At 30.4% G+C, this 22,461-nt stretch overlaps 1 protein-coding gene across 4 annotated transcripts; it reads right to left on the reverse strand.

The window, feature by feature from the left end:
• Positions 1 to 11,634: 11,634 nt before the first annotated feature.
• On the reverse strand, positions 11,635 to 20,185 carry LOC109812218 (peroxisomal membrane protein PEX14). Of its 4 annotated transcripts, none has more exons than XM_083075464.1 (11): positions 19,946 to 20,185; positions 17,466 to 17,710; positions 17,285 to 17,324; positions 16,943 to 17,136; positions 16,545 to 16,734; positions 16,313 to 16,402; positions 15,816 to 15,853; positions 15,660 to 15,681; positions 15,510 to 15,577; positions 13,857 to 13,901; positions 11,635 to 12,727 (listed from the first exon to the last, which is right to left on the reverse strand). In XM_083075464.1, the coding sequence occupies exons 1-11, from the start codon at positions 20,013 to 20,015 to the stop codon at positions 12,233 to 12,235; spliced, it is 1,497 nt and encodes a 498-aa protein (XP_082931590.1). In that variant the 5' UTR covers positions 20,016 to 20,185; the 3' UTR covers positions 11,635 to 12,232. The 4 variants fall into 4 exon arrangements, with proteins under 4 accessions (XP_082931590.1, XP_082931589.1, XP_082931588.1 ...); XM_083075463.1 differs by lacking the exon at positions 15,660 to 15,681 and having other exon boundaries at positions 11,635 to 11,934; positions 12,231 to 12,727; positions 15,510 to 15,591; positions 15,816 to 15,867; XM_083075462.1 differs by lacking the exon at positions 15,660 to 15,681 and having other exon boundaries at positions 15,510 to 15,591; positions 15,816 to 15,867.
• Between the last annotated feature and the right edge of the window lie 2,276 nt (positions 20,186 to 22,461).

Below are 22,461 nucleotides of genomic sequence, written 5' to 3' on the forward strand. Positions count from 1 at the left end.
TTAGGATATCAATCCTTGCATATGATTTCTTAAATGTCAACACTTAAACTAAGAAAGTATAATACCACTGTCAAGTATAACATAGCTTGAGTGTGAGTTTATCATGACATTGACACATATTAACCAAGTCCCCATGGATTACAACCCAATTAACTATCCTCATAATACCGCATACCTTTTCAGCTATTAGTTAAGAGTTGTAGTCCTCAACTTCATACCTTACTCCAATATTGACTAAGAATCCATAGGAGACTCACCAATCCACTCCAAGAGCTTAACACATACTAAAGGAGGATTTCTCAACAACTGGTCTCCCAAAGCGTCACACCAATATCCTCATAATAGGATATCTAACTTTCAAAAATATTCTCTTTTCTAGTCCTAAGTCAATCAACATGTCTAAATGCCTATAAGATTCTCAGTATCAACACCTCATAGCATCACACCTCAACAACATACATCTATATGCATTACCAGGTCAATGTATAAAAAATTGTTGGTTTTACGAGCAAGCGCACCCAAATCTCTGTAATATAGTAAAAAGGTTGTCAGTCCTCAGGGACTTGTGAAGTAGATTTTGATTTCTATTATACTAATTGTTACTTGTAAATTCAAAGCTTGAATAATCACACATGTTAAATATTTGATATGAGCAGTGATTTAAACTTAAGTAACCAAAGTTAGATTAAATTTAAGAAAATAGATATGATAAACAGTTGAGATTAGATTTTATCAATCTCCCTCCTATGCATTCCTGTTGATTCTTTCAAATGATTCCATTACTCATTTCCATTGAGTTCTCTATATTCTTTCAGACCCAATTCCTTGGCATAAGAAATTCTAAGATATTTAACTCAATGAATGATTCCTCACTTCATTCAGTTAAATGTCTTGCATTAATAATCAGAACTTGTTGCAACTATTAATTTCGAAACCATCCCTAGCTTTCAAAACTAATAGGTGATTTGTTTCAAATCTAGATTCAGAAAATGTTTTCCAACCAAATTCTAAATCCAAGATCAAAGATAAATGATCAGTTTATCAAAGCATTAAGAACAGAATACAAATCACTAACACTGAGTAATAGATGTAATATATATATATATATATATATATATATATGAATCAAGAAGGAATACGCAGGAGTTTGATGACTACATCAATCCCAACCCTAGAGCTTTAGCTCTCTATAGAATAAGAAAGCACAAAATAACAAGAAGAAACGTAGAAGAACAAGATTATCTGAAGAACTGCGTTTCCACAAGCTCCAGGGTGCTCTGTTTCCTTTTCTCTGCTCTGTTCTTTCTCTCGTGCAACTTCTTTTTTTTTTTGCTTTTTCTCTCCTCTGCCCCTTTTATAGTTGTTGGAATTAAAATAGAGTAGGCAAGAAAGAGAAGAAACTGCTCAGCACTTGGAAACAGCTAAGCGGATTGGAGAACCCTTCATCATGAAGTAACCCAAAGGGATGAGCCCTTTTTAACGGCTGAGCGCCTGGGAGACTCCTTCATCCTTAAGCAAGCAAAGGGGTTGAGCGCTTGAAATCCGCTGAGCGCCTAGGAGGCAGAGAGTACTCATTTTTCCAAGGTCAAAACCGCTTAGTGCTTAGGGACGGCTAAGCGCCTCTCCTCTGTTGCACTTGTTAAGCTCTCTGGCTTGAAATCGCTCAGCCCTTTAGAATGGCTGAACCGTTTGCCTCTAGACTTCTTTTCTTGTTTCAATCTTCAAAATCTGCAAAATAAAGGGAAATTTTGATAAGAAAAATCATCACTTCGTATAATGACTTCAATTAAGAGCCCCTTTTTGATTCTAAGTGTATTGGCCAAAATTATATCAATATATACAAAAATTGTGCTAGATAAGTGTCTCAAATTTATATTTCATCAGACTAATTAGACACTTATCAAAACCTATCAATGGAAATCAATTTATGACATATCAATGCATCTTAACAATCCAACCATACAATTCATATATGTTATCCCTAATCAACATATATAGAACAATTATCACCAATCAACATACAACAAGCAATAAATTCACTTAACTTATCCATGTTCACCATTTAATTCATCAAGAAACAAAATATCATTAAGCAACTTGCACCCGATGTCACACATCCAATGCTTGACACCATCAATGTAGGAAGCTTTCTACCTTGCACATGCCTGTTTCCATACAACCTGCGTTCGACGTGGATTAGGTGGAGGCCCCCTAAGCCCTCATGCCTAACATGGCAAGGTCCCACACTCGACCCCCAAATCAACTCGAAATGATTCTCTCTCCTCATGCTTGACGTCACTCTTTTGGCGCTTGATGCCAATCCAAGTAGAGTTAATTTTCTCACCTCACACTTGACTGCATTCAAATCATGCTTATTTCCAGTTCAACCCGAGGCAATTGTCTCTCCTCACACTCGATGCCACCAATCATGCATCTAACGTGAGCAAGACATAATACCTTTGATTGAGACCATACTCGACACCATGAAAGATGGCCCAATGTAATGATGTGCACATAGCAAACTCACGAATTTGCCTCATCCACTTGAAATTCAACAAAATCCATGCATACAAAGCAACATTCTATATATATTCAACATGATCAACTCATTTTTGGCCTCAAAAACAACATGCAACATACAATTGGGTTAAAACATACTATTAACTCAAACATGTTTCAAAGCACCACAACCTAACAATCTCATCTTACAATCTGAGAATCAAACACCTTAACACATTATTGATAAAAACAAACAACATTCTACTCAATAATCCATCAATAAGACATTCTTAGCTTCCCTTATCTCAACTCCAAGCAAAAGAGATAAAGGAGAAGAAAAATAAGGGTGACTCTGATAAGAACTTTGTACGATACACCTTCATTCTCAACAAGAAGCTTTGAATCAACATCCACCACAAATCAATAGTGATCTCCCATGCCTTTGAGGAACTTAGAAAGAAGAAGGAAAACTCCAAGATTCCAAAGTACTTCTCTCTAGTTTATCTCTCTAGGATTCTCAAAAATAAATTTATGAGTTCTTAAAATAACCTTAAATACTTTCCCCTTAGGGTCAAGTTGCATCACTGCTCATAAAAATCCTTTAAACACCTAAAGCTCTTCAGCAGTTCCTCAACTCATAGAGGCCTTAAACAATTACTCCATAAATAACACATACCACATAATCAACACAACAATTATTGATAAAATACAACAATTCAAGAAAACGTACAATGTTACACCTAATCACATGCTTAAGAGACAAGATTATCTACCTATAATATCACATATTATTGGTTAATAAATAAAGGTGAGTTTGGGCCCAAATCTTAATTATTAATATTTTTAAGGCTTCAATTCATTTTTTATTCATAGAATTTTGCGAATGTACAATTTTGGTCACCAATTTTTTTTATTACAAATTTACCCTCCTAATTTTTTAAAATAAGTAATGCTAATCTACTATTAACATGCCATTCAAAATTAAATAAAAAAAATGTTAACATATCTCTAAGTAACACTACTTAGTAGTTACTTAATCATGATAACTTTCATGTAAGGAGTAGTAATATTTTTTTTTTACTATAAATATATTATTTTTTATATTTCAATTAAAATTCATAATCTATTAAAATAAAATATTTTTAATAAATATTTTAAATATATATAATTTTATTAATAAATATAAGTCATGTGATAATTTAACAACTACATAAAAAATGCAAATATGAGAAATATCATAAACTTATAAATAAAATATATACTAATGTATAAGTTTAATTGAATTAAAATGAAATTATTGTTTTCTTGATACATATGAGAGAAAAATTGAAATTGTTTTAAAAATCAAATCCAATAAAAAAAATTGGATCGATTATTTTTTAACTTTTATTGAATTGATTCGGTTTAAGAATATTCTTATTAAAAAATGTTTGTTAGAGCAGTGGAAAGATTATCGTTAAAAAGTAGTAAACTGATTTAAGCAGCAGTCTGTCTAATGTCTAATCTATAAACGTGACAGGAAGACCGACAAAATCACGTGCTTCCCTTCAAATTTATTATAACCATTTTTCTTGGTTTAGCCTAATTAAAATATTCATTTTATTCTTTAAAATTAATTACTTTCCATAAAATATATCAAATCGTTGATTTAGTAATAAATTTTTTTTAAAAAAATATACAAAGTAATTTTAAATTTGCTTCTTGTAATGTCCATTGATATTTTTTTTCATATTTATTATAAATTTATATTAACATTTCTTCTTTATAAAAAAATATATTAAATTAATGAATCATTATTTTGAGTGATTTTAGAGTTGATTTTTATAAATAAGGTTTTGAATTTAAATTTTATGTATGAAAAAAATGTGATTGACCTAAAAGTAATTGGCCAATGAAACTTGTGTCTGAGAGATACTTAATATTAATAACATGAATTTTTTATTAAAAAAAATACTGAATATTTTTCCTTTTAATACTATATGATTCCCTCTTCATTTCATATAATAATATTAAAATTTATAAAAAATATTAGTTAAAGATAAATACATGTTTTTTCATGTAGAACTAATATTTTAGCATGTATAATACACAAGTTAAATATTTATTATGTTTAAATATATAAATCATATTGAAAGTTGTATAAATATATATTTATGATAAATAATTTATATTGTATTATGATATTATTTTTATTTATTAATAATTTATTTTAAAAATATTAAAATTTAATTCATAAATAATTGTAGTAAATAAAAATTAAATAAGATAAGAACTTAAAATGTTTTCTAATAACTCATTTGTCGAGGAAAAACTCCTAAACATATTCTCGTATAAGATAAATATTTATGTTTTGTATAGAGGTTGATAAAAAAATTATTTTATTGCAGTTTATTTTTAAATAATTTGATATATTTTACTGAAATTTAAGTTAAGATAGCCAGATTTAACTTAAGTAATAGCATTTATGACAAAAAAAATGAAATACTTGACATAAGAGACATGCCCCATATTTTAATGATAAAAAAAGTTAATTCCCATAAATCTCATGTTTATTTAAAAATTTAAATTATTTTTTTATAATTTTTAAATATATATATTTTTTATATATTAAGTTAATTTTAATTTTCTTAACAATTCAAAGATACTTTTTATTTTTTTTATGCTTTGCATAAATTTAAAAGCATTTATATGCATAATATATGTAACATCGTAAGTATCATTTCATTACTGTCTTTTAGAAATAATTGTATATATGGTGTCTGAGAGTTAAGAAATTTTCAAAAGTCTAGTTAGTTATGAGAGTTTTCTAGTTAGAGGTTCAGTTGACCTTAAAAGGGAATAATATATAATATTTTTCTAAAGAATTGAACTTCATAACTTCATATTTTTCAAAACCTTAAAGTGATAAACTAAAGAAAAGCGTTATAAGTTGTGAGTTTCCTTCTTCTCTAAACCTTCTTTGGAAAGGATGATTCCTCTCTTGAAATCATTAATCTAGTTATGTCTTATTGATTTTGGTCAATGAATCATGAATCAATTTGTTGATCTGTGCAAAGTTCTTTGGATGAGCTCAGACTTCTTCACCATTCTTCTCTTCTATTCTCTTCCTCTTGGTGATTTTTGAGGTAAGGGAAGCTAAAACTGGTTTCTTGTCAATTGTTGAAGTTCTATGTGTTTGAATGTGTGTAAATACATAGTAGTGTTGATGAAATTGGGTGAAATCCATGTGTTGGTGAATTTTGAGTCTCCTTTAGCATGTTGAGGTGATTTTTGATTATTTGCACCATTTGGTGGTTGCATGTTGTTATTCTGATGCAAAATGAGAAATTGAGAAGATATATGTATGAATAGTTGCAATGCATGTGGGAAATTTTATGATTTTCAAGTGGATGAGACAATTTTGTGATTTGCATAAATGCAGAACTCGCATCACGTTGGATGCGCTTTCATGGCTTTGAGTGTGGTTCAATTAGGGGCACTTTGTCCAACTCATGTTGAACATAGGATCAGTGGCGTCGAATGTGAGGAGAGAGAATTTTCTCGGATTGGATTGGCGTTAGATGTCAAAGGAGTGGTGTCGAGCATGAGAAGAAAGAATTGTCTCAGGTTGACGTGAGGTTAAACATGGGATTTTTCCACGTTAGGCATAAGGTCCCACCTTAGCCACGTCGAGCACAAGTTGAATGGTGTTGGACATGGGTGAGGTAGGGAGCTCCCTACCTCAATGGTGTGAGGCATAGGTTGTATGGCATCAAACGCAAATTGTTTTAAAAATACTTATTATTTGGTGAGTTGAATGGTGAAAATGAATATAATTGTTTAATCTGTTGTATGTTGTATGTTGAATGATGATGATAGTTCTATGTATATTGATTTGGGATAATATATATATATATATATATATATATATATATATATATATATGTTTGTATGTTGAACTCTTGATAAGCATCTGTATGCTATATTTTGATGATGTTGTTGGATTTCTATATTTATTGACCTGAGGTAATGCATATAAATGATTGTGTTGAGATGTTAATGCTAAGAATGCTATAGGCATTAAAACATGTTGATTAACCTAGGATTAGAGGAGAGGATTTTATTTTTGAAAGTTGAAATATCTAATAGTATGAATATTGATATGGTGTTCTGGGAGACCATTTGTTGAGAACCCTCGTTGAGTATGTGTGAAACTCTTTGAGTGGATTGGTGAGTCTCCTTTAGGTCCTTAGTCAATGTTGAAATAAGGTATAAAGTTGAAGGCTATAACCCTTAATTGATTACTCAAAAGGTTGTGTGATATCTCAAGGATAGTTAATGGACTAATCCCACAAGTGATTCAATAATGCGTGTCAAGGTCATGGTATGCCCATATACCAGCTATGTTAGTCTTAACGATGAAACCAAACTTTCCTAATTTAAGTGATGACACTCAAGAAATAAAAGGATATGGATAATTAGTATCCCAATTTAACTGTCAATCTAGTAAGTTCATGAGGCATGAAAACAAACGAGTTGGTTTTGTAAAGTCAAACCACTAAAATTGTTCAAGTGCTTTAGAAGATCTTTGTAGGTGAATGTGTGACGATACTTTAATTATAATGTATGCATATAATGTGGTGTGGATTGATGACGTTCATATGTGTTGGGTGAATATATGGTATGATTATTGTGCAAGTTTGAATTGCTTGGGTGTTGAGCTTCAAACATGTTGATGCTATGTTGGTGGTTATAAGTTGTAAACCATGAGGTGTTGCTTGGTTGGTGTACATGATGGTGTCTATTGTATAGCAATATTCTTCTATACTTATTATATGTTTGATCCTTTTTGGAAATCTAGCATACCTTGTCTATTTCTATATGGTTGGACTATGATGATTATGCTAAATATGAGAGCATGGTAGGGATAGGCCTAGGGAGATGTGTAGCAAGAGACCACCAAGAAGATGGTGGTGTAGTTAGTTATTTTTGATATTACTTATATGTAACTTTTATATAGATATTATTTGATCAAAAACTTAAGTTATATATTTGATATTTACTAAATATTATATGGTACATATTGAGTTATTTGTAAATATATAACTCCAAGTATTTGTAATTATTTTGTTGTTGGTTCATGAATCTAAATAGTGTAATCACTATAAAAAAATCGTTAGAGTATAAAGTTTAATAGTCACACACAAAATTCATTATAATTAATAAATAAATAACTCATCTTAATATATTAATATATTGTTGAAAATTTGATAAACTTTGAATAAATATCAGCAGCCGCATAACGACACCGTTGTCGTGTAAAACGTCAAATAAATTATTTTTAGTCAAATGTTTTGCTATAAAATTTGCAAAATTATACGTCAGATTGAGCTGAATTCAAACTTAAGTCTTGATTTATACTAAAATATAATAAAAAAAATTCAAATAGAGTTCCACAAATATTTGAGCTTGATTTGGGATATTGTATACGTTTCTTTATATCTCAGAAAAACTTCATGGGAGTATTTTTTTAATTTTAATTTTGATTTGTTTCATCGTGAGTATTTATAAAAGAAGAAAACCGAACTTAATTTTTAATAAATTAAACTAACTCACACACTTCAATTTTTATAAAAGTTAAATGTTTTTTTTATAAAATTTATTTCTCTTCTATAATTAACTTACAAATTTTTTTTTATCGAAATGTTCCCTTTTTTCCCCTAAACAGAATAGAGACAATAATTAGAGTATGTTTATATATATGTTAATAAGAGTTTTAAAGAATTTTTCTATGAAGATAAAAATCTTTTTTGTCAGAACTAAAAAATTCTTTTACATTTGTATTTAATTAATAAAAAAACAAGGCATTTGATTAAAATCTACCTAATTTCTAAAACAAATAAAAATAAAAACCTACCTAATTCGTACTGCACCTTTCATTTTCAAAGGAATTAATATTCAATACATTATCTTTCCATATGGTGATTTTACTATACAACGCACTATGACTTAGATGGCCTTAATAAACGAATTGGTTGGCTAAGGTGTATATATAGACAATTAAAATTAGAAAAATCATTGTGAAGTATGCTTGTTTTCAAATTTGAGATATATCCAGCTTTAAATTTAAGTAGGGTAAGTAATTAAAAGTAAAATCATGAAACATTTATAAATAAAATAAATAATAAATGCACCCTTATTTATTTACTTTAAAGATATGTTAACCTCATAATAAATGCACCCTTATCTACTTACTTTAAAGGTCAAACTTTGGACTTAGAAGTTAAATAAAGAATGGATTCAATTAAAAATCATTAAGATGCTTGAAGTTCCAAGTTGCCCATTGTGGGCTCTTATTTTTTATTCTCTCATCCTAAAATAAGTCTCATCTTATATTTATCTCTTATCTTACATTAAAAAGTTAACATAATACATATCTTAATTTTTTTTAATTTTAAATATTACACTAATTATGAAACGGAAAAAATATTTATTTTCTTTATTTTTCTTTTGGTATTGATAGTCATAGAATGGACTAAATTCTGTGTGACGGTGCCACTTGCTTACAAATGGTCAAAAATACTGAATATTATTATGAAAGAATGATTTAAATTTGATTATACTATAATGAGTTGTACCGTGGAAAGCAAACTAACGATATGTAGAGCTACAAGGAACAAAAGAAAGGGTGGAATTCACGATACCTTTACGTTCTCATACACTTTGGTAAGAAACAAAATAAATTGTGCAGAAGAAAACATGGATAGATAAAAATAGGTGAGACTTATAATAGTAGATTTTTAGAGTTTTGAGACAAGTAAAGAAAATTAGAGAAGAAATAGCAAAAGAAAAATATTATAAGATAGTTGATTGTTGAAAATAACGATCAATTGTTAAGGGTCAAAACTTTGAATTATGATTTTTGAAAATTCATTATTTCTTTTTTTGGTTTTATATGTCTTTGATAATTTTAAACAACTATTTTTTTTTTATAGAAAATATATGTGAAAAAGTTGTGAAGCATTTATGATGATTTAGTCAAATAATTTATAATGATTTATAACTCATAAATAAAACCGCCTTAAAATATATGGCAAAATGTTGTTGATATCAAATTTTCACTAAATTAAACAATGAAATAAAATATGTGATATTCATAATTATTTTTATTATTTCTCTTTCATGTTTTCACCTACCAAACACTCTTTCAGTCTCTTAGTTTTTTAATCATTATAATTAAGTCTAAATCATACTCCACTATATTATTATTATATTATTACAAGACACTTTTTAATCAAATCACATAAGTAGTTATGTTAGTTGATTTTATTAAAATAAAATCACAATGTACTAATTTTACTTTTCTTACTTATTAAATTTTCATAGGAAAGATGAAACTATTACTTCTTATTAAAGTTTATACACCAATATTAGTGAATTTGATAAATGGCCATCGAAGAGTTTAAGAGATGAGGAAAAAAATTTATTTATCAAATTTTCTTTTCATTATCCAACAACAAGAAACATATATTCTAGAAATATTTAATAGGAAGATAAAAGATTAAAAAAAAATTAATACTTTATAAAAATTGTAAAATATTTTATAAAAATAATCACTATTTTGTTTTAAATTATGTCTTATAATAAGAAGGGAAGAGATTATTTCTTTTACTTAAAACTCTCAACTTTATTTTAATCATAACAAATGATAAAATGAATAAAATCATATAAATTATAAACTATATTAAGTTGTATAAATATGCAGTAAAGATAAATAATAACACCGATTAACTTAACTATTAAAGCATCGCTCATTAATCTTAAAATCATGTTCTTGAATCATTTGATCTACATCTACATCAACAATCATACTTGAAAAATTCCATTCAATCAATTAATTTATTCAAGTAATTATACTAAAGTGTACTTAAGAAGACATTAAGGAGATCATAAACTATAAAAATAAAAAATAAAAATAAAAATAAAGTGATAAACATTGTCAATGATAAAAGGACAATTTCAAGCAACACTCATGACACAAGTGATTATAAATCAGACAATTATGTCAAGTATAAGATCCCTCTAAAAATAATTAATGATAATAATTTTCACAATCAAATTATAAGTATTTTGAATTGTTTGGTATTAATGTTTGCTTTAAAAATGTGTTAAAAAGATCGAGACAAATCACATTGTAAATGAACATTATTCAATATCGGGAAACATGAGAAAAATTATTGAAATATGTTTCCAGAAATTTGTACAAATATTTTATAAACACTTTTGATGAATAGACAAATGCTTGCTTGGTCTTTGTTGGAAATAACTTCCTAAAATCTTTAGTTATAAAACAAATGTTCTTAGCTATAATATCAACTTTCTTAGTTAGTGATAAAAGATAAGAGATAGAGAAAAGCATATGATAAATTTATATCAATTCGTTCACTCGTAGACTAGGTCTAATCCTTAATACACCACCAATGATTTCATTATAAACAAAAGGATCAAAAACAAAGTTTTAACTAGGTCTAATCCTTAATACAATTTCATTATAAACAAAAGGATTAAAAACAAAGTTTTAACTTTGGACCTAACAATCTTCCTCTTTTTTAATGATCATAAACAAATATATAAGACAAAATAGAAAACTTTAGTAAAATATGTATTCTAAGAAATATAAAATGTAGCAGTCAAAAAAGAAAGAAATATAAAATGTAAATAACACTATAAAAAGATGAAATCAATTTTAATTTATGTAGAGTCTGTAACATATTATATAAGAAAAAACATGTTTCATTTTTAGCAAACTTAGTCAAACATCCTTTTTCAAGCTAGAAAAGGTTTATCAACATATAAAGCCTTGTTTTTAACACAGACGATCAGATCTTGAGTCAAAATTACTTGAGCTAAAATGGTTATACATTATACATAAAGCTATAGTCTATTTACATGACAAGATACATATCGGATCATCTAAAAGGAAATATAGAAAATGGATATCTTAGAGCATGATTATATCGGATCAAAAAGAAATATAGAGAGGATTACATCAAAGCATTTTTCAGAACAAAATAAGTTATATTTGAGCATTATAGTAGAATATAACAGTCAAGCATTCAAAATATTTTAAGCAAATAAAAGATGAATACTATGATCAAGACGATAAAAATACTAAGATTTTCATTAATATTTCACATCAAGATGATGTGTTATGTTTGGTCCAAAATATAGAAGATAACAAACAAAAATTAAAAATAGATAAAGTCTTCAGTCTTGTACTTTGCCATGTTCTTTTTCTTCATTCGTCTTTTCTGTAAAAACTCTTCAAAAATTCGTCAAAGCCCTCCCTGAATCATTTGTTCCTTAGCTGAAGACAATTTTCACTGCTAGTTTGATCAACTTCGGATTTATCCTTCGCGTTGCCATTAGTTTGTAATAGATTTGCTTCGCAGCATTCTAGCAAAATACTTCGTTTTAGACATTTTAAATATTTGAATACAAGATATTATTATATTCCGCACGTATATTTTACCGCTGCGTACACTAACTGCACTCAGTTGTAGAAAACATAATTCTTGCATAGAAAGGCAGGTGCGTAAGTGCATTTGCATCTTGTATCGATGTCCAGTTCAAAGTACAGAGTATATATGATGATTATGAAACAAAGAGATTGTGGCAAGCTTATCCAGAATTTGGAACTACTACAAGTGTTATTTCCGACTTCATGTTTTTCATGATAGATCAGGATTCACCTTTATTTCTCATCATATTTGACTTCATGCTCCTCTTGTATCTCACCAGAGCTGGAAACTGAGTTAAAACTGCTGCCCTCTACCGCACCTTCAGATTCCAATGGTTTTGAGACACTATGCGTGTCATCAGAGCCATCGGAAGAATGAGTCACTGACTGATTATCTGACATCTGTTCCTTTTGAACTGCTGGCTTTGGGCGTCTGATTGCTTCTGCAGCCTCCGCCATAACTATGGGGGGCGGTTGAGGAGGAACCCATGTGCGTTGAACTGGCTGTTGCACTGGCTGCTGACTGGATGAAGCAGCATAAGGTACTCCATTATATTCATTTTCATTATCAATCTCTCTGATTCTGACATTTTTCCTCTGCCACCAGGGCAATGGGTCATCACCGTTTAATTGAGGGATACCCTGGGCCTTGGTATTCAAGTCTTCACCATTTACTTGAGATTGAAGGATCTGGGTAGACGTGCTTTGCACCTGACCAACCTCCCATGGCTATAGCAAGGAGAAATGGAACCATAAAATCAGATTCATATGAAATAATACCACCAAGAAAGGAATGTTGCTGTTTCGTGTGTCTGTGTGTCTGTAAAAGACACCACTTATGGGTTAATTAGAAGACACCATAACTAGATTCATATCATATCTTTCGGATTAAAGACAAGAAGACCTCCCATTTAGCCTGGGTGTCCTAATGAATGTAACAAATTATACATTTTCCACGACTTTCCGACCCTTTTTTTTCCCATTTTCGCCTAAATAACTTCAATCAGATGTAGCGGCCAAACCATGTAGTCTAAAAAACTTCAGTTCATTTCTAAAGAAAATAAGGACCATTTTAGATCTACCCCAGTAATTTGACGTTTTCAAACAGTAGATAATCACAAACTTAAGTATTCAGCTTCTGTAGTTTAAATATTATCATCTCGGAAAAACATAATCTAGAGATTAAATTGATCACTAGTTTTCTCCTTAATGATCATCCAATCGTAGGACATGTCTTCACAAATGTGTTCAGTAATCAGGTTACAAAAATCTTGAAGCCATCACGCTGCAGAAAATCCTTAAAAATGACCAAAATGAAGCTCAAAAAGTTGGGACTTATGTAACTCAGTCAAATCAAAATCTTCATAAACCTAAAATATTTAGGAAATGTAAAGCACTTTGTTAATAAACCTTGGCTCTAGGTACTAAACTTCTGTTTACTAGGGTTGGGAAGTAAATCATTGATATTCTGCATTGAGGCCCAATGTTTTTATAAAAGTAACAGTGGCCACATAAAATTGGAAAACCCAGTAAACAAGAGATAAGGCATGTTCAAATCTTTTGTTGTTGTCAACCTTACCTAATGGGATGATAAGGTTTTTGTTGTTGCATGTTGACATCTTGTGTCTACTTTAATTAAACATAACTTATCATGTACATGGAAGGATCCATTCCTTTGGAAGAATAATCTTATTTGTACACCATAATCTTCTCCACAGTAACACCTCTCTTCACATGTCAAACTTTAATTACTTTCAAGTCAATTAAACTTTTTATATAATTTTATATTGATGGTGCACAAAGTGTATGATTTATGATGCAGCTAAGTTTATCAAGATTAAAAAGCATAAAGATTTACTCTATTATTGGAAGGCTTCTCTCCTCTTTGGACCATGGCCATTATCTGCAACAAAAAAATGTAAAGCTTGTAAGAAAACCTTAAAAAGATAAATAAATATCACTTTGTATCTATTCCATCAAATATGAAGAAACCACGCACTATTTACTACGCAGATGTCAAAAATAAGGCAGTGAACACTTTCATAGTTTCATGTACTACATGAGCTGCTGCGTACTAGAAATTTCCGATGTTTACATCCTTATCCTCATGACAGACATCAAAAACCATCATTTTGAGGGAATGCACTTCCAAAAGTGGATGCATTTATTTGAGGCAGAAAAAATGCACATAAAAAACAGTTTCCTAAAAGCATGGCTGCCTCATTCAGACTGAATTAGCCCATTCAACCAGTTGAGCTTTTCATCAGAACATTGCTAAAAAGTGTATCTATTCAAGGTTTTCAGATGTACTATGCAATCCCTTGTGAAGTGTTTGAGATAGGAACTGGAAATTATGGGTAGATATATTGAAGACTAGCCACTTTACTTGAAGGTAAAACTCTGTAAATACATAATTCTCGGGAAAAATGCAGAAAAAAGAAAACGAAAGATAATAATGGGGTCCTGTGATGCATAGAGAATTCCTACCCTAAACCTCTCAATTCTTGCCTACCCATTTTTCACTCTCCCCCACAAACCATTCCCTCTCCAATCTCATCATGTCAGCTATCCTAACTCTTTAGAAACTTGTTCCTCTTCTCTGCTGTGAGGGCAGTGACAGACCCTTGAATTCCAACCTTATTTCTCCATTAAACACATGCAACCCAGACTGCAAATTCAGCCAATTTGAATGCATTCCATGTTTCTCCCCTCCTAGCATTGGTCTCAGTTTGCTACTTAATGAGCATTCGCAAAAAATTAACTTCTATAATTTGGACTACAGGGTAGGGTGCGTTCAATAATTCTAATTCTAAAGGTAAATTTAATACACTATGACTAAAATCAATGTTTGAACAAATGGTATTTCAGACCCCATATAAGCCCACAATGTTATTGGCAAATCAACAGAGGAAGTTTATGGTCAGCAGACAAGGTTGTCAAACTAAACTTCAGGGTTTATACAAACTCGCGAAAGCTCCGTAAACTTGGCTAGTAAGAGTTTACTTGGTATAAAAAATTATTAAAATTCCTATAACAACATAATTCAATATTTAAACCTTATAATAAAGCAAAATAGCAAACTACAATAATAAAGTAGCAATACAATTAGTGTATACAATATAATCAGTAATCAATGTATACAATATAACAATATAGCAACACAACTAGTATTCTATTCAATTAATAATCTCACACAATAAAAAACTAGTATTTTATTAGGTGCTCCCAAATCAACGTATACATAAAAAGTTTTAGTCAAATCCCAAAGCATTTAAGGGTCATTCAGTTCAATTAGCTGTGCTGACTTGGGCAGTTTTGGTGGCCACAATAGAAAAGTTATAGTCAAATCCCAAAGTATTTAACCCCTAAACGTTACATGTTGATTACTATAAAAGTGACTCTGAAGACACGATCAAAAATGATAATTCATAACCATGCCAATATGATCCATAAATAAAAGGCAAAGCAGGGGAAGAAAAAAGAGATAATTAAAAACCAAGATAATTACTACCTCCATATATGACTTTGGATGAAGACCACTTGATGGTTCAACAGATACAGGTGGGGATGAAGATCTCACTGCACATGATATTCTAATTATAGGCAATAATTCAGAAAATAAGACTAATTAGAGGTGAGACTTGATCACCAATATGATAACCTGAACGCATGTCAATCAGTTGCTGCATATATTTAAAAAAAATTACAGTTGTCAAAAGTCAAATTTTATTTTATACAACTTAAATGAGGATTAGCAGTGGCAAAATTTCATTAAAGATACTGAGATGGTCCACATCTAAGTCTATTTATATCTGACCTTTGAACTTGTTTGACTAATTCGAAGTTCTTCTTGTCCTGAGACAGAAGTTCTGTTAGGAGGTATAATTTTGTCCACAATTTAGCAGAATTGGATATAATAAGAACTTAAAATAAAAATAAAACTGAATAATTGTTTAAAACTTCCAACATAAATCTGCTAAAACTTTGGACATGATAAGCCATCAAAATTTATCAATAAGCTTCCTATATTTGGATGAATTGAACTCAAGGGAATCATGATGCTAGAAATCCTATTAGAATAGTTAAAATGTACATAATATTTGTCAAAGCTCTTGGTCACCATGAGCCATTTCATTGGCTTTTTAGGGGTCGTAAATATACAAGTTCCTCGATTACACCACATGCATTCTTTGACAAATTTGCAACGCTATTGGCAAATCATAAATCAACCCTAGCCTGTATAAAATATTCAAAGCATTGGAAATGGAAACTTCTCATCTCAGTCCATTAGATTAAATGGAAATGCTCAATTACCTTCCAATCTTCTTATGGCATTTGTCATTAACTTCATTTCTTGTACTTGCTTATCTAAAAGGCCCACAACTTCCGTGAAGTATCTCCTCTCTGTAAAGTATAAAACATTAAAACCAGATGCAGCAATAACTACAGTCATTTCTCTTAAATACGAGATGTCCAAGGAGAGTACGAGTCTTGAAACAAATCAAAGACATTTTATAGCATGCAAACTAAAGTTCTATAAACCCACCTTCACCTTTTGAAGCCAGTATTTCTTGGCTTGCTTTTGCCACATCAGCAGCTGCAGCTGCAGCTGATTTTGCAGCTTGTGCAGCTTCTTCCATCACTGTTGGTTTGTTGTCATTTTTCTTTAATTGTTCATCATCATTGTCTAAGACAACCTTGCGTACCCAAGATTTTAACCGAGGGAGAATAGAATTCTAAAACATGGAGCAAGCTTCCAAAGTTCAGTGCAGATCAAACAGCAATGTGATAAAAGTTGTGCACGTAGCAATATATTAAGTACAAGAAAGGATATAAAATGTCAATAAAAAATGGAACATAGTACAGCAATAACAATAAGCATTCATCCATTAAAATACTAATTTAGAAGACATCATGAATGACAGTAGGTGGTAATAGTAATACCTTAATTATTATAGCTGTTCCAGCACCTGAAGCAGCCAGTAATCCAACTGCAATAAGGGCATGGGACCAGTGAAATCTGGAGCGTGATAAGGTTCCTGATGAAGTATTAACACCAGTAGAAGCAGGAAGACTTGGCTGCAATGTTTGTTGTTGGGACTGTTGCTGAATGTTTGATGATGATTTCATTTGCTCATCTGTTACCATTACAATAAACCATGTTCGAAGCATAACTTCAGCAAGAACAAATCCAGCTTTATTGAAAAACTAGTTAAATGGAGATCTCACATGCAGTTTAACTCAACCTAAAGGTACAAAGGAAAATTTCAATATTAGACACTTCACCTTGATTTACACCAGATGTCTGCACAGTTGGAGCTGAATCCTGTGATTTAAAGAAAAGGTAAGGATTAAAACAGATGAACATACAAGAAATTGATAAACTGATAGTCAAATGGTTGCCTGAGAAAGAGCAGTCTAGAAAATTGAGTAAGTAATAAAATAACTGAGAAAAAAACTAGCTTACTGGAACAAGCCGAAAGGCTTCATCAATCTCCTCCTTTGTAAGGCCCTTCCTCTCTAAAAATGATCGCCTATAGATGACAGGTGAACCTCTAACTTTTGGGTGCGATAGAAATTTCACAGCATTCTGAACTTGTTCTTCCCGCAACGGTTGTGAGTTCACAAAAACTGATGTAATTGAACTCTGTTTAGCAGGCTCTTCTCTAGCATTTTTCTGATCCACATTTGTTGGTTGCACAACTTCAGAACCTAAACCTCAAAAAAGAGACTCAGCAAATCAACTTTATAATACTCAAAACTAAATAATTTATCTGAAACATTCCACTAGCATTTCCAATCAAGCATGCAAATATTCAATAGCCAGGATTTCAAAATAAAATGAAGTAGGCAACTAAATCTTTGATATAAGAAAAACAAGGAATCTGGTAGAGATGTAATATAAAAACCATTTGTGAGTCTTGACAACTTAAGCTTTTGGTATTGTTGGTTCATGACAGAATCTGTCGACAAATATAATTATCGTAACATCGTTATGCACCTTCTTGGTTAAGTTTGTAATTATTAGTAATGTACCCACAGTAAAGGATGTTTTGTCGTGTTATAGTTTAGGCACATAACCAGAGAAAATAATAGCTTAAAGGTATGGCTCATGAGTTTAACCCCCCAGAAATTTGTGCAATTTTGTATATCACCTTTGTTCTTATAGATAGGGATCGAAGTAGTTCTTCATTCATCCAGCAAGATCTTAAACCTTATAATCACGTTAAACAACTTTGAGTCATACTAGGCCTTATTCTTAAGAAAGTAGTTTGGAATCTAACTCTACCTTACAAAATCAGCTTGAAATGTGAGGATTGCCCACTTATATACACTAGTATGGTCATCTCACTAACCAATGTGAGATCTTCACCACACTACCCTCACGTTGAATACTAAACATATCGAGCGAGAAGTTTGGTGGATTTGACATCTACGACTACGAGTGACCTGATAAGTCCAACCACAATCAATAATCACTAAGATGAGTTCTAATAGTATCTTAAGAAAGTAATTTAGAGCTTAACTTAACCTTATAAAATCGACTTGTAAGGTGAGGATTACTCTCCACTTATATACAGTAGTATGTTCATCTCACTAGTCAATATAGGATCTCCAACACTTATTCTCTTCGATCCTTCCATAACACTTTGTCAGTATCCATCCTATTCAATGCTTCTTTTACCTCAAATTCTTGAAGTCTACAATAGAAGGTATAAAATTTTGGTGTTCTTTTTCTGTAGCATTTAGTCGATCAAAGTGCAATGGAATAAGCATCTTTCATTAAATAGCTTCTGAATAGTAACTCTTCCACTGATCCTTGATATCTTGTCCTGTGATTAAAACTTTATCCACTTCATCATTCTTGAATTTAGGCCACTAGGCCTAACTTAACCTCAAAAGCTAACTCATGAAGTGAGGATTGCCCAGACCTTTATAAACTCTACTTTAGTCATATATATCTATAGTTGATGTGGGATCTCTCAACAATCCTTATGACATGTCACTGGGTGTCTCATTTATTACCATCCTAATACCTTTAGTCATCTTATTCCACCTATTGTTAGCACTATCATGTGCCTCACAAAACCCCTTTGAAAGCTCTTATGTTTTTAACCCATTTGATCTTTGAAACCCTATACCATTTCTAGTTACTCTACTCTTGATTCATACATCCATAAGGGCTACAACCTAGACCCTTTGCTGGGTAATCAAGCTCTCTCCAAGTATGACTTTTCACTCCATGCAAAGCTTTCTATTCGACTTTTTTTATCACAGAAATGCTCCTCGATTTTCCTAAAACAAGTTTTAGCTAGAGTATGTAAGTTCAAAAGCTAAAGCAAAATATAGAATTTAATCCTCTGCATTTGCTTCCCCTATACCATCCTACCCTCGTCCAAACTCCACATCCTCTAAGCCCACCCACATGACCTTGTATCTCCTAGGAAAAGCATATTTCCAAATGATATTTTTCTGAACAAAACCTTTTAAGTCCTCCAAGAATATTATCTCCTGTTCTCTTCTAACTAACCCTATATCGTGCATAAGTGTGAGCATGCGGACTGATAACATTAAAAACGTCCCATTCCATTATAAACTTTAGAGCTATAGTCCTACTTTGCAACCTTTTGACACCCACAATAGCACGTCCGCAACCACAAATTTCGTGAATTAATTTGGTTTAAAAATAAAATCCGTCGTTGATAAAGTCATATCATAATTTCATTTCAAACAGCATGGGACTGTGATTGTGTGGAGTGGAAAAAGTGATATCATAATTCACTTTCTTTTTTATTTGTAACGGATATTACACGTGCGAGGTGCGCGACTAAACACGAGAAAGCAAAAAACTGTTATTCAAAGTGAAAAGAGGAATCAAGAAAGTGCTAAGCTCGAATGATAAGAAATGCGAAGTGAATGTTGAAAAAGAGAGAAAGAAATAAAAACCTTGATTGGTAGTGGCGGTGGGAGTGGGAGGAGGCTGAGGCTGAGGCTGCGACTGCGATTGGGAGGCCATGGCGGCGTTAGAATTGGAAAGGCGGTTAGAGTGAAGATGAGGACGAAGTGAATGAGCGGATTAGCTGAAGAAAACAAAAGGAATTCTCTTCTTCTTCTTCCTCCTCTCCAAGCATATCTTCAGCTACGCAACACGCCAAATCTTAATAAAACCACCAACTCTTTTACCATTTTAGGGGCACTAACTATTATATTTTTCTTTTATTTATTAGTTATAAGAAAAAACTAATTTAGTAACGTTGAACGAGACCCGTATCGTATTGTACTCTTTTTTTTTTTTTTAAATATGGCCGAAGGCCCAATACACATTCTTCAAACTGTAGGATTCAGCTTAGGCAGATGATAAACACATCTCCACTCTCGTATAAACATACATACTCTCTTTTTAAAAAAAAGATATAAAATATCTAAATTATTCTTTTAGCATTAGGAATAATACATACAGCATGTGGCCAAAGGCTCAATATTACGCACACTCTAGATATGGTGTTATTTTAACGTGCTAAATATATTTTTAATTCTTATATACAATAAAAGAATTTTATCTTTGCTTTTTATAATTTTTTTATATTTTCATCTTCCAAATATAAAATTATTATTTTATTTCTATTGTTATGTGACACCGATTAATCTCATATGTGTTTAATTAAATAGTAAGTGATGCTCACTAGTATGTGTAGTATTATGATAACATGTAACATCTCTAAAATTTTTCTAAATCTATTAAATGAATATTGATCTACTTTAAAAAGATCGTCTGGAGTTAAGAATAATGATTTCAAAATTTATAAAGAGTGAAATTTTTTTTTTATATAAGAACTAAAATTAAAATTTTCTCATTTTATAAAATTATAAAATAATGGTTTCAAATTTTAAAGAAATAAAAAATATAAATTTTTATAAAAAATAATAATATCAAAACTTACTTATTTAATGTAGACTAAAAACTTTTAATATATACTTTTAAATAATATAACTTATGAAAGTAAATTACTTTTTTATTTTTAAAATTATGATATAACCTATCACATGACAAAAGTATAAATTTTAATATTTGTATCTGGTTACTAGTACATGTATTTGTTAAACCGCCCCATATATAACCTAATATACCTTAACCAGACACCTAGTGTGTGTTTGTCTTCTTCTTTTTTATTTTTTTTATGTTTAGTTTGTGTTTGTGTACTTTGGTAATAACTTATGAGTTAATTACTTATACACTGTCAGTATAAAGTTTTTTTACATAAATAACTAATTAAATCTTTTAATTGTGTCATGTCACTGTTAAAAGTAAATGTGTTTATAATGATATGACACAATTAAAAGATCTAATTGGTTGTCAGTATAAAAAAGCTTTACACTGACAGTGTATAGATAATTAACTCATAACTTATTACCTATATCAAACAATAAGTGCATTTGAGTCTCTTAAATAATTAAAAAAATTATAATATATTTATGAACTAGTTTATTGTTATTTTGGTAAATTATCATTTGTTAATAAAAACACTGCTTAATATAAGAAAACAAGAACAACTAATAATAATTTTTAGATTAAAATAGATGATTTAGACTAAAAAATTATATATAAAACTATCATGTATCACTGTTATTATATTTTTTTTCTATATTGTTGTCATTAAATCCATCACTTCCACTTTTACCGTATATTCACCACATCATTACCACCAACACTGCCAACATCGTTACCCTTGTCCCTATCACTACTGCTACCGTTGTCATTTTCTCTTCCCTCACCATTGGTGGTGGTGACAATGATAGTGGCAATAGCACCAATAGAAGTGGTGATGATAGTAACAGTTGTTATTGTAACAATGACGATAATAATGACAATGATAACAATAACAGTGACAACAATAATAATATGATGACAAATACGGCAGATGTGGTAGCGGTAGAGACAATTATACTATAGATGTGGCAACAATGTGATAAAAGTAATGGTGGTTGCAAGAACAAAAAATAAAAACAAGAATAATAAACAAATCTACAACGATACATAATAAAATCTTTTAATATAAATCATTTAATTTAATCTAATAATTTTTTTTATAATTATTCTCATATTTTCATATTAACTCACTTAAATCTTCTCTACTTTATTCGTTAAAAATATATAGCTGGAATCCAAAAAGGTAACCGGAAGCTGGAGCATACAAATACAAATGCACAAACACATTAATCATGTCATTTTTTTTTATCATAAACTTATTGGTAACTGATTTGTTGTATACAGTCATCTGCAACACTTATATTTGGTATATATGCATATAAATTTTGCTTTGCAAGTTGCAACATTTAATTGTTTAAACTTCAATAAATAATAAAATTGTGATACAAACATATTATATTATATTATATATATATATATATATATATATATATATATATATATATATATATATATCACCAAACAATTATGTGAA

The sequence above is a fragment of the Cajanus cajan genome, chromosome 5 (genome assembly GCF_000230855.2).
Source record: "Cajanus cajan strain Asha chromosome 5, NIPB_CcT2T_4, whole genome shotgun sequence".
Taxonomy (NCBI): domain Eukaryota; kingdom Viridiplantae; phylum Streptophyta; class Magnoliopsida; order Fabales; family Fabaceae; genus Cajanus; species Cajanus cajan.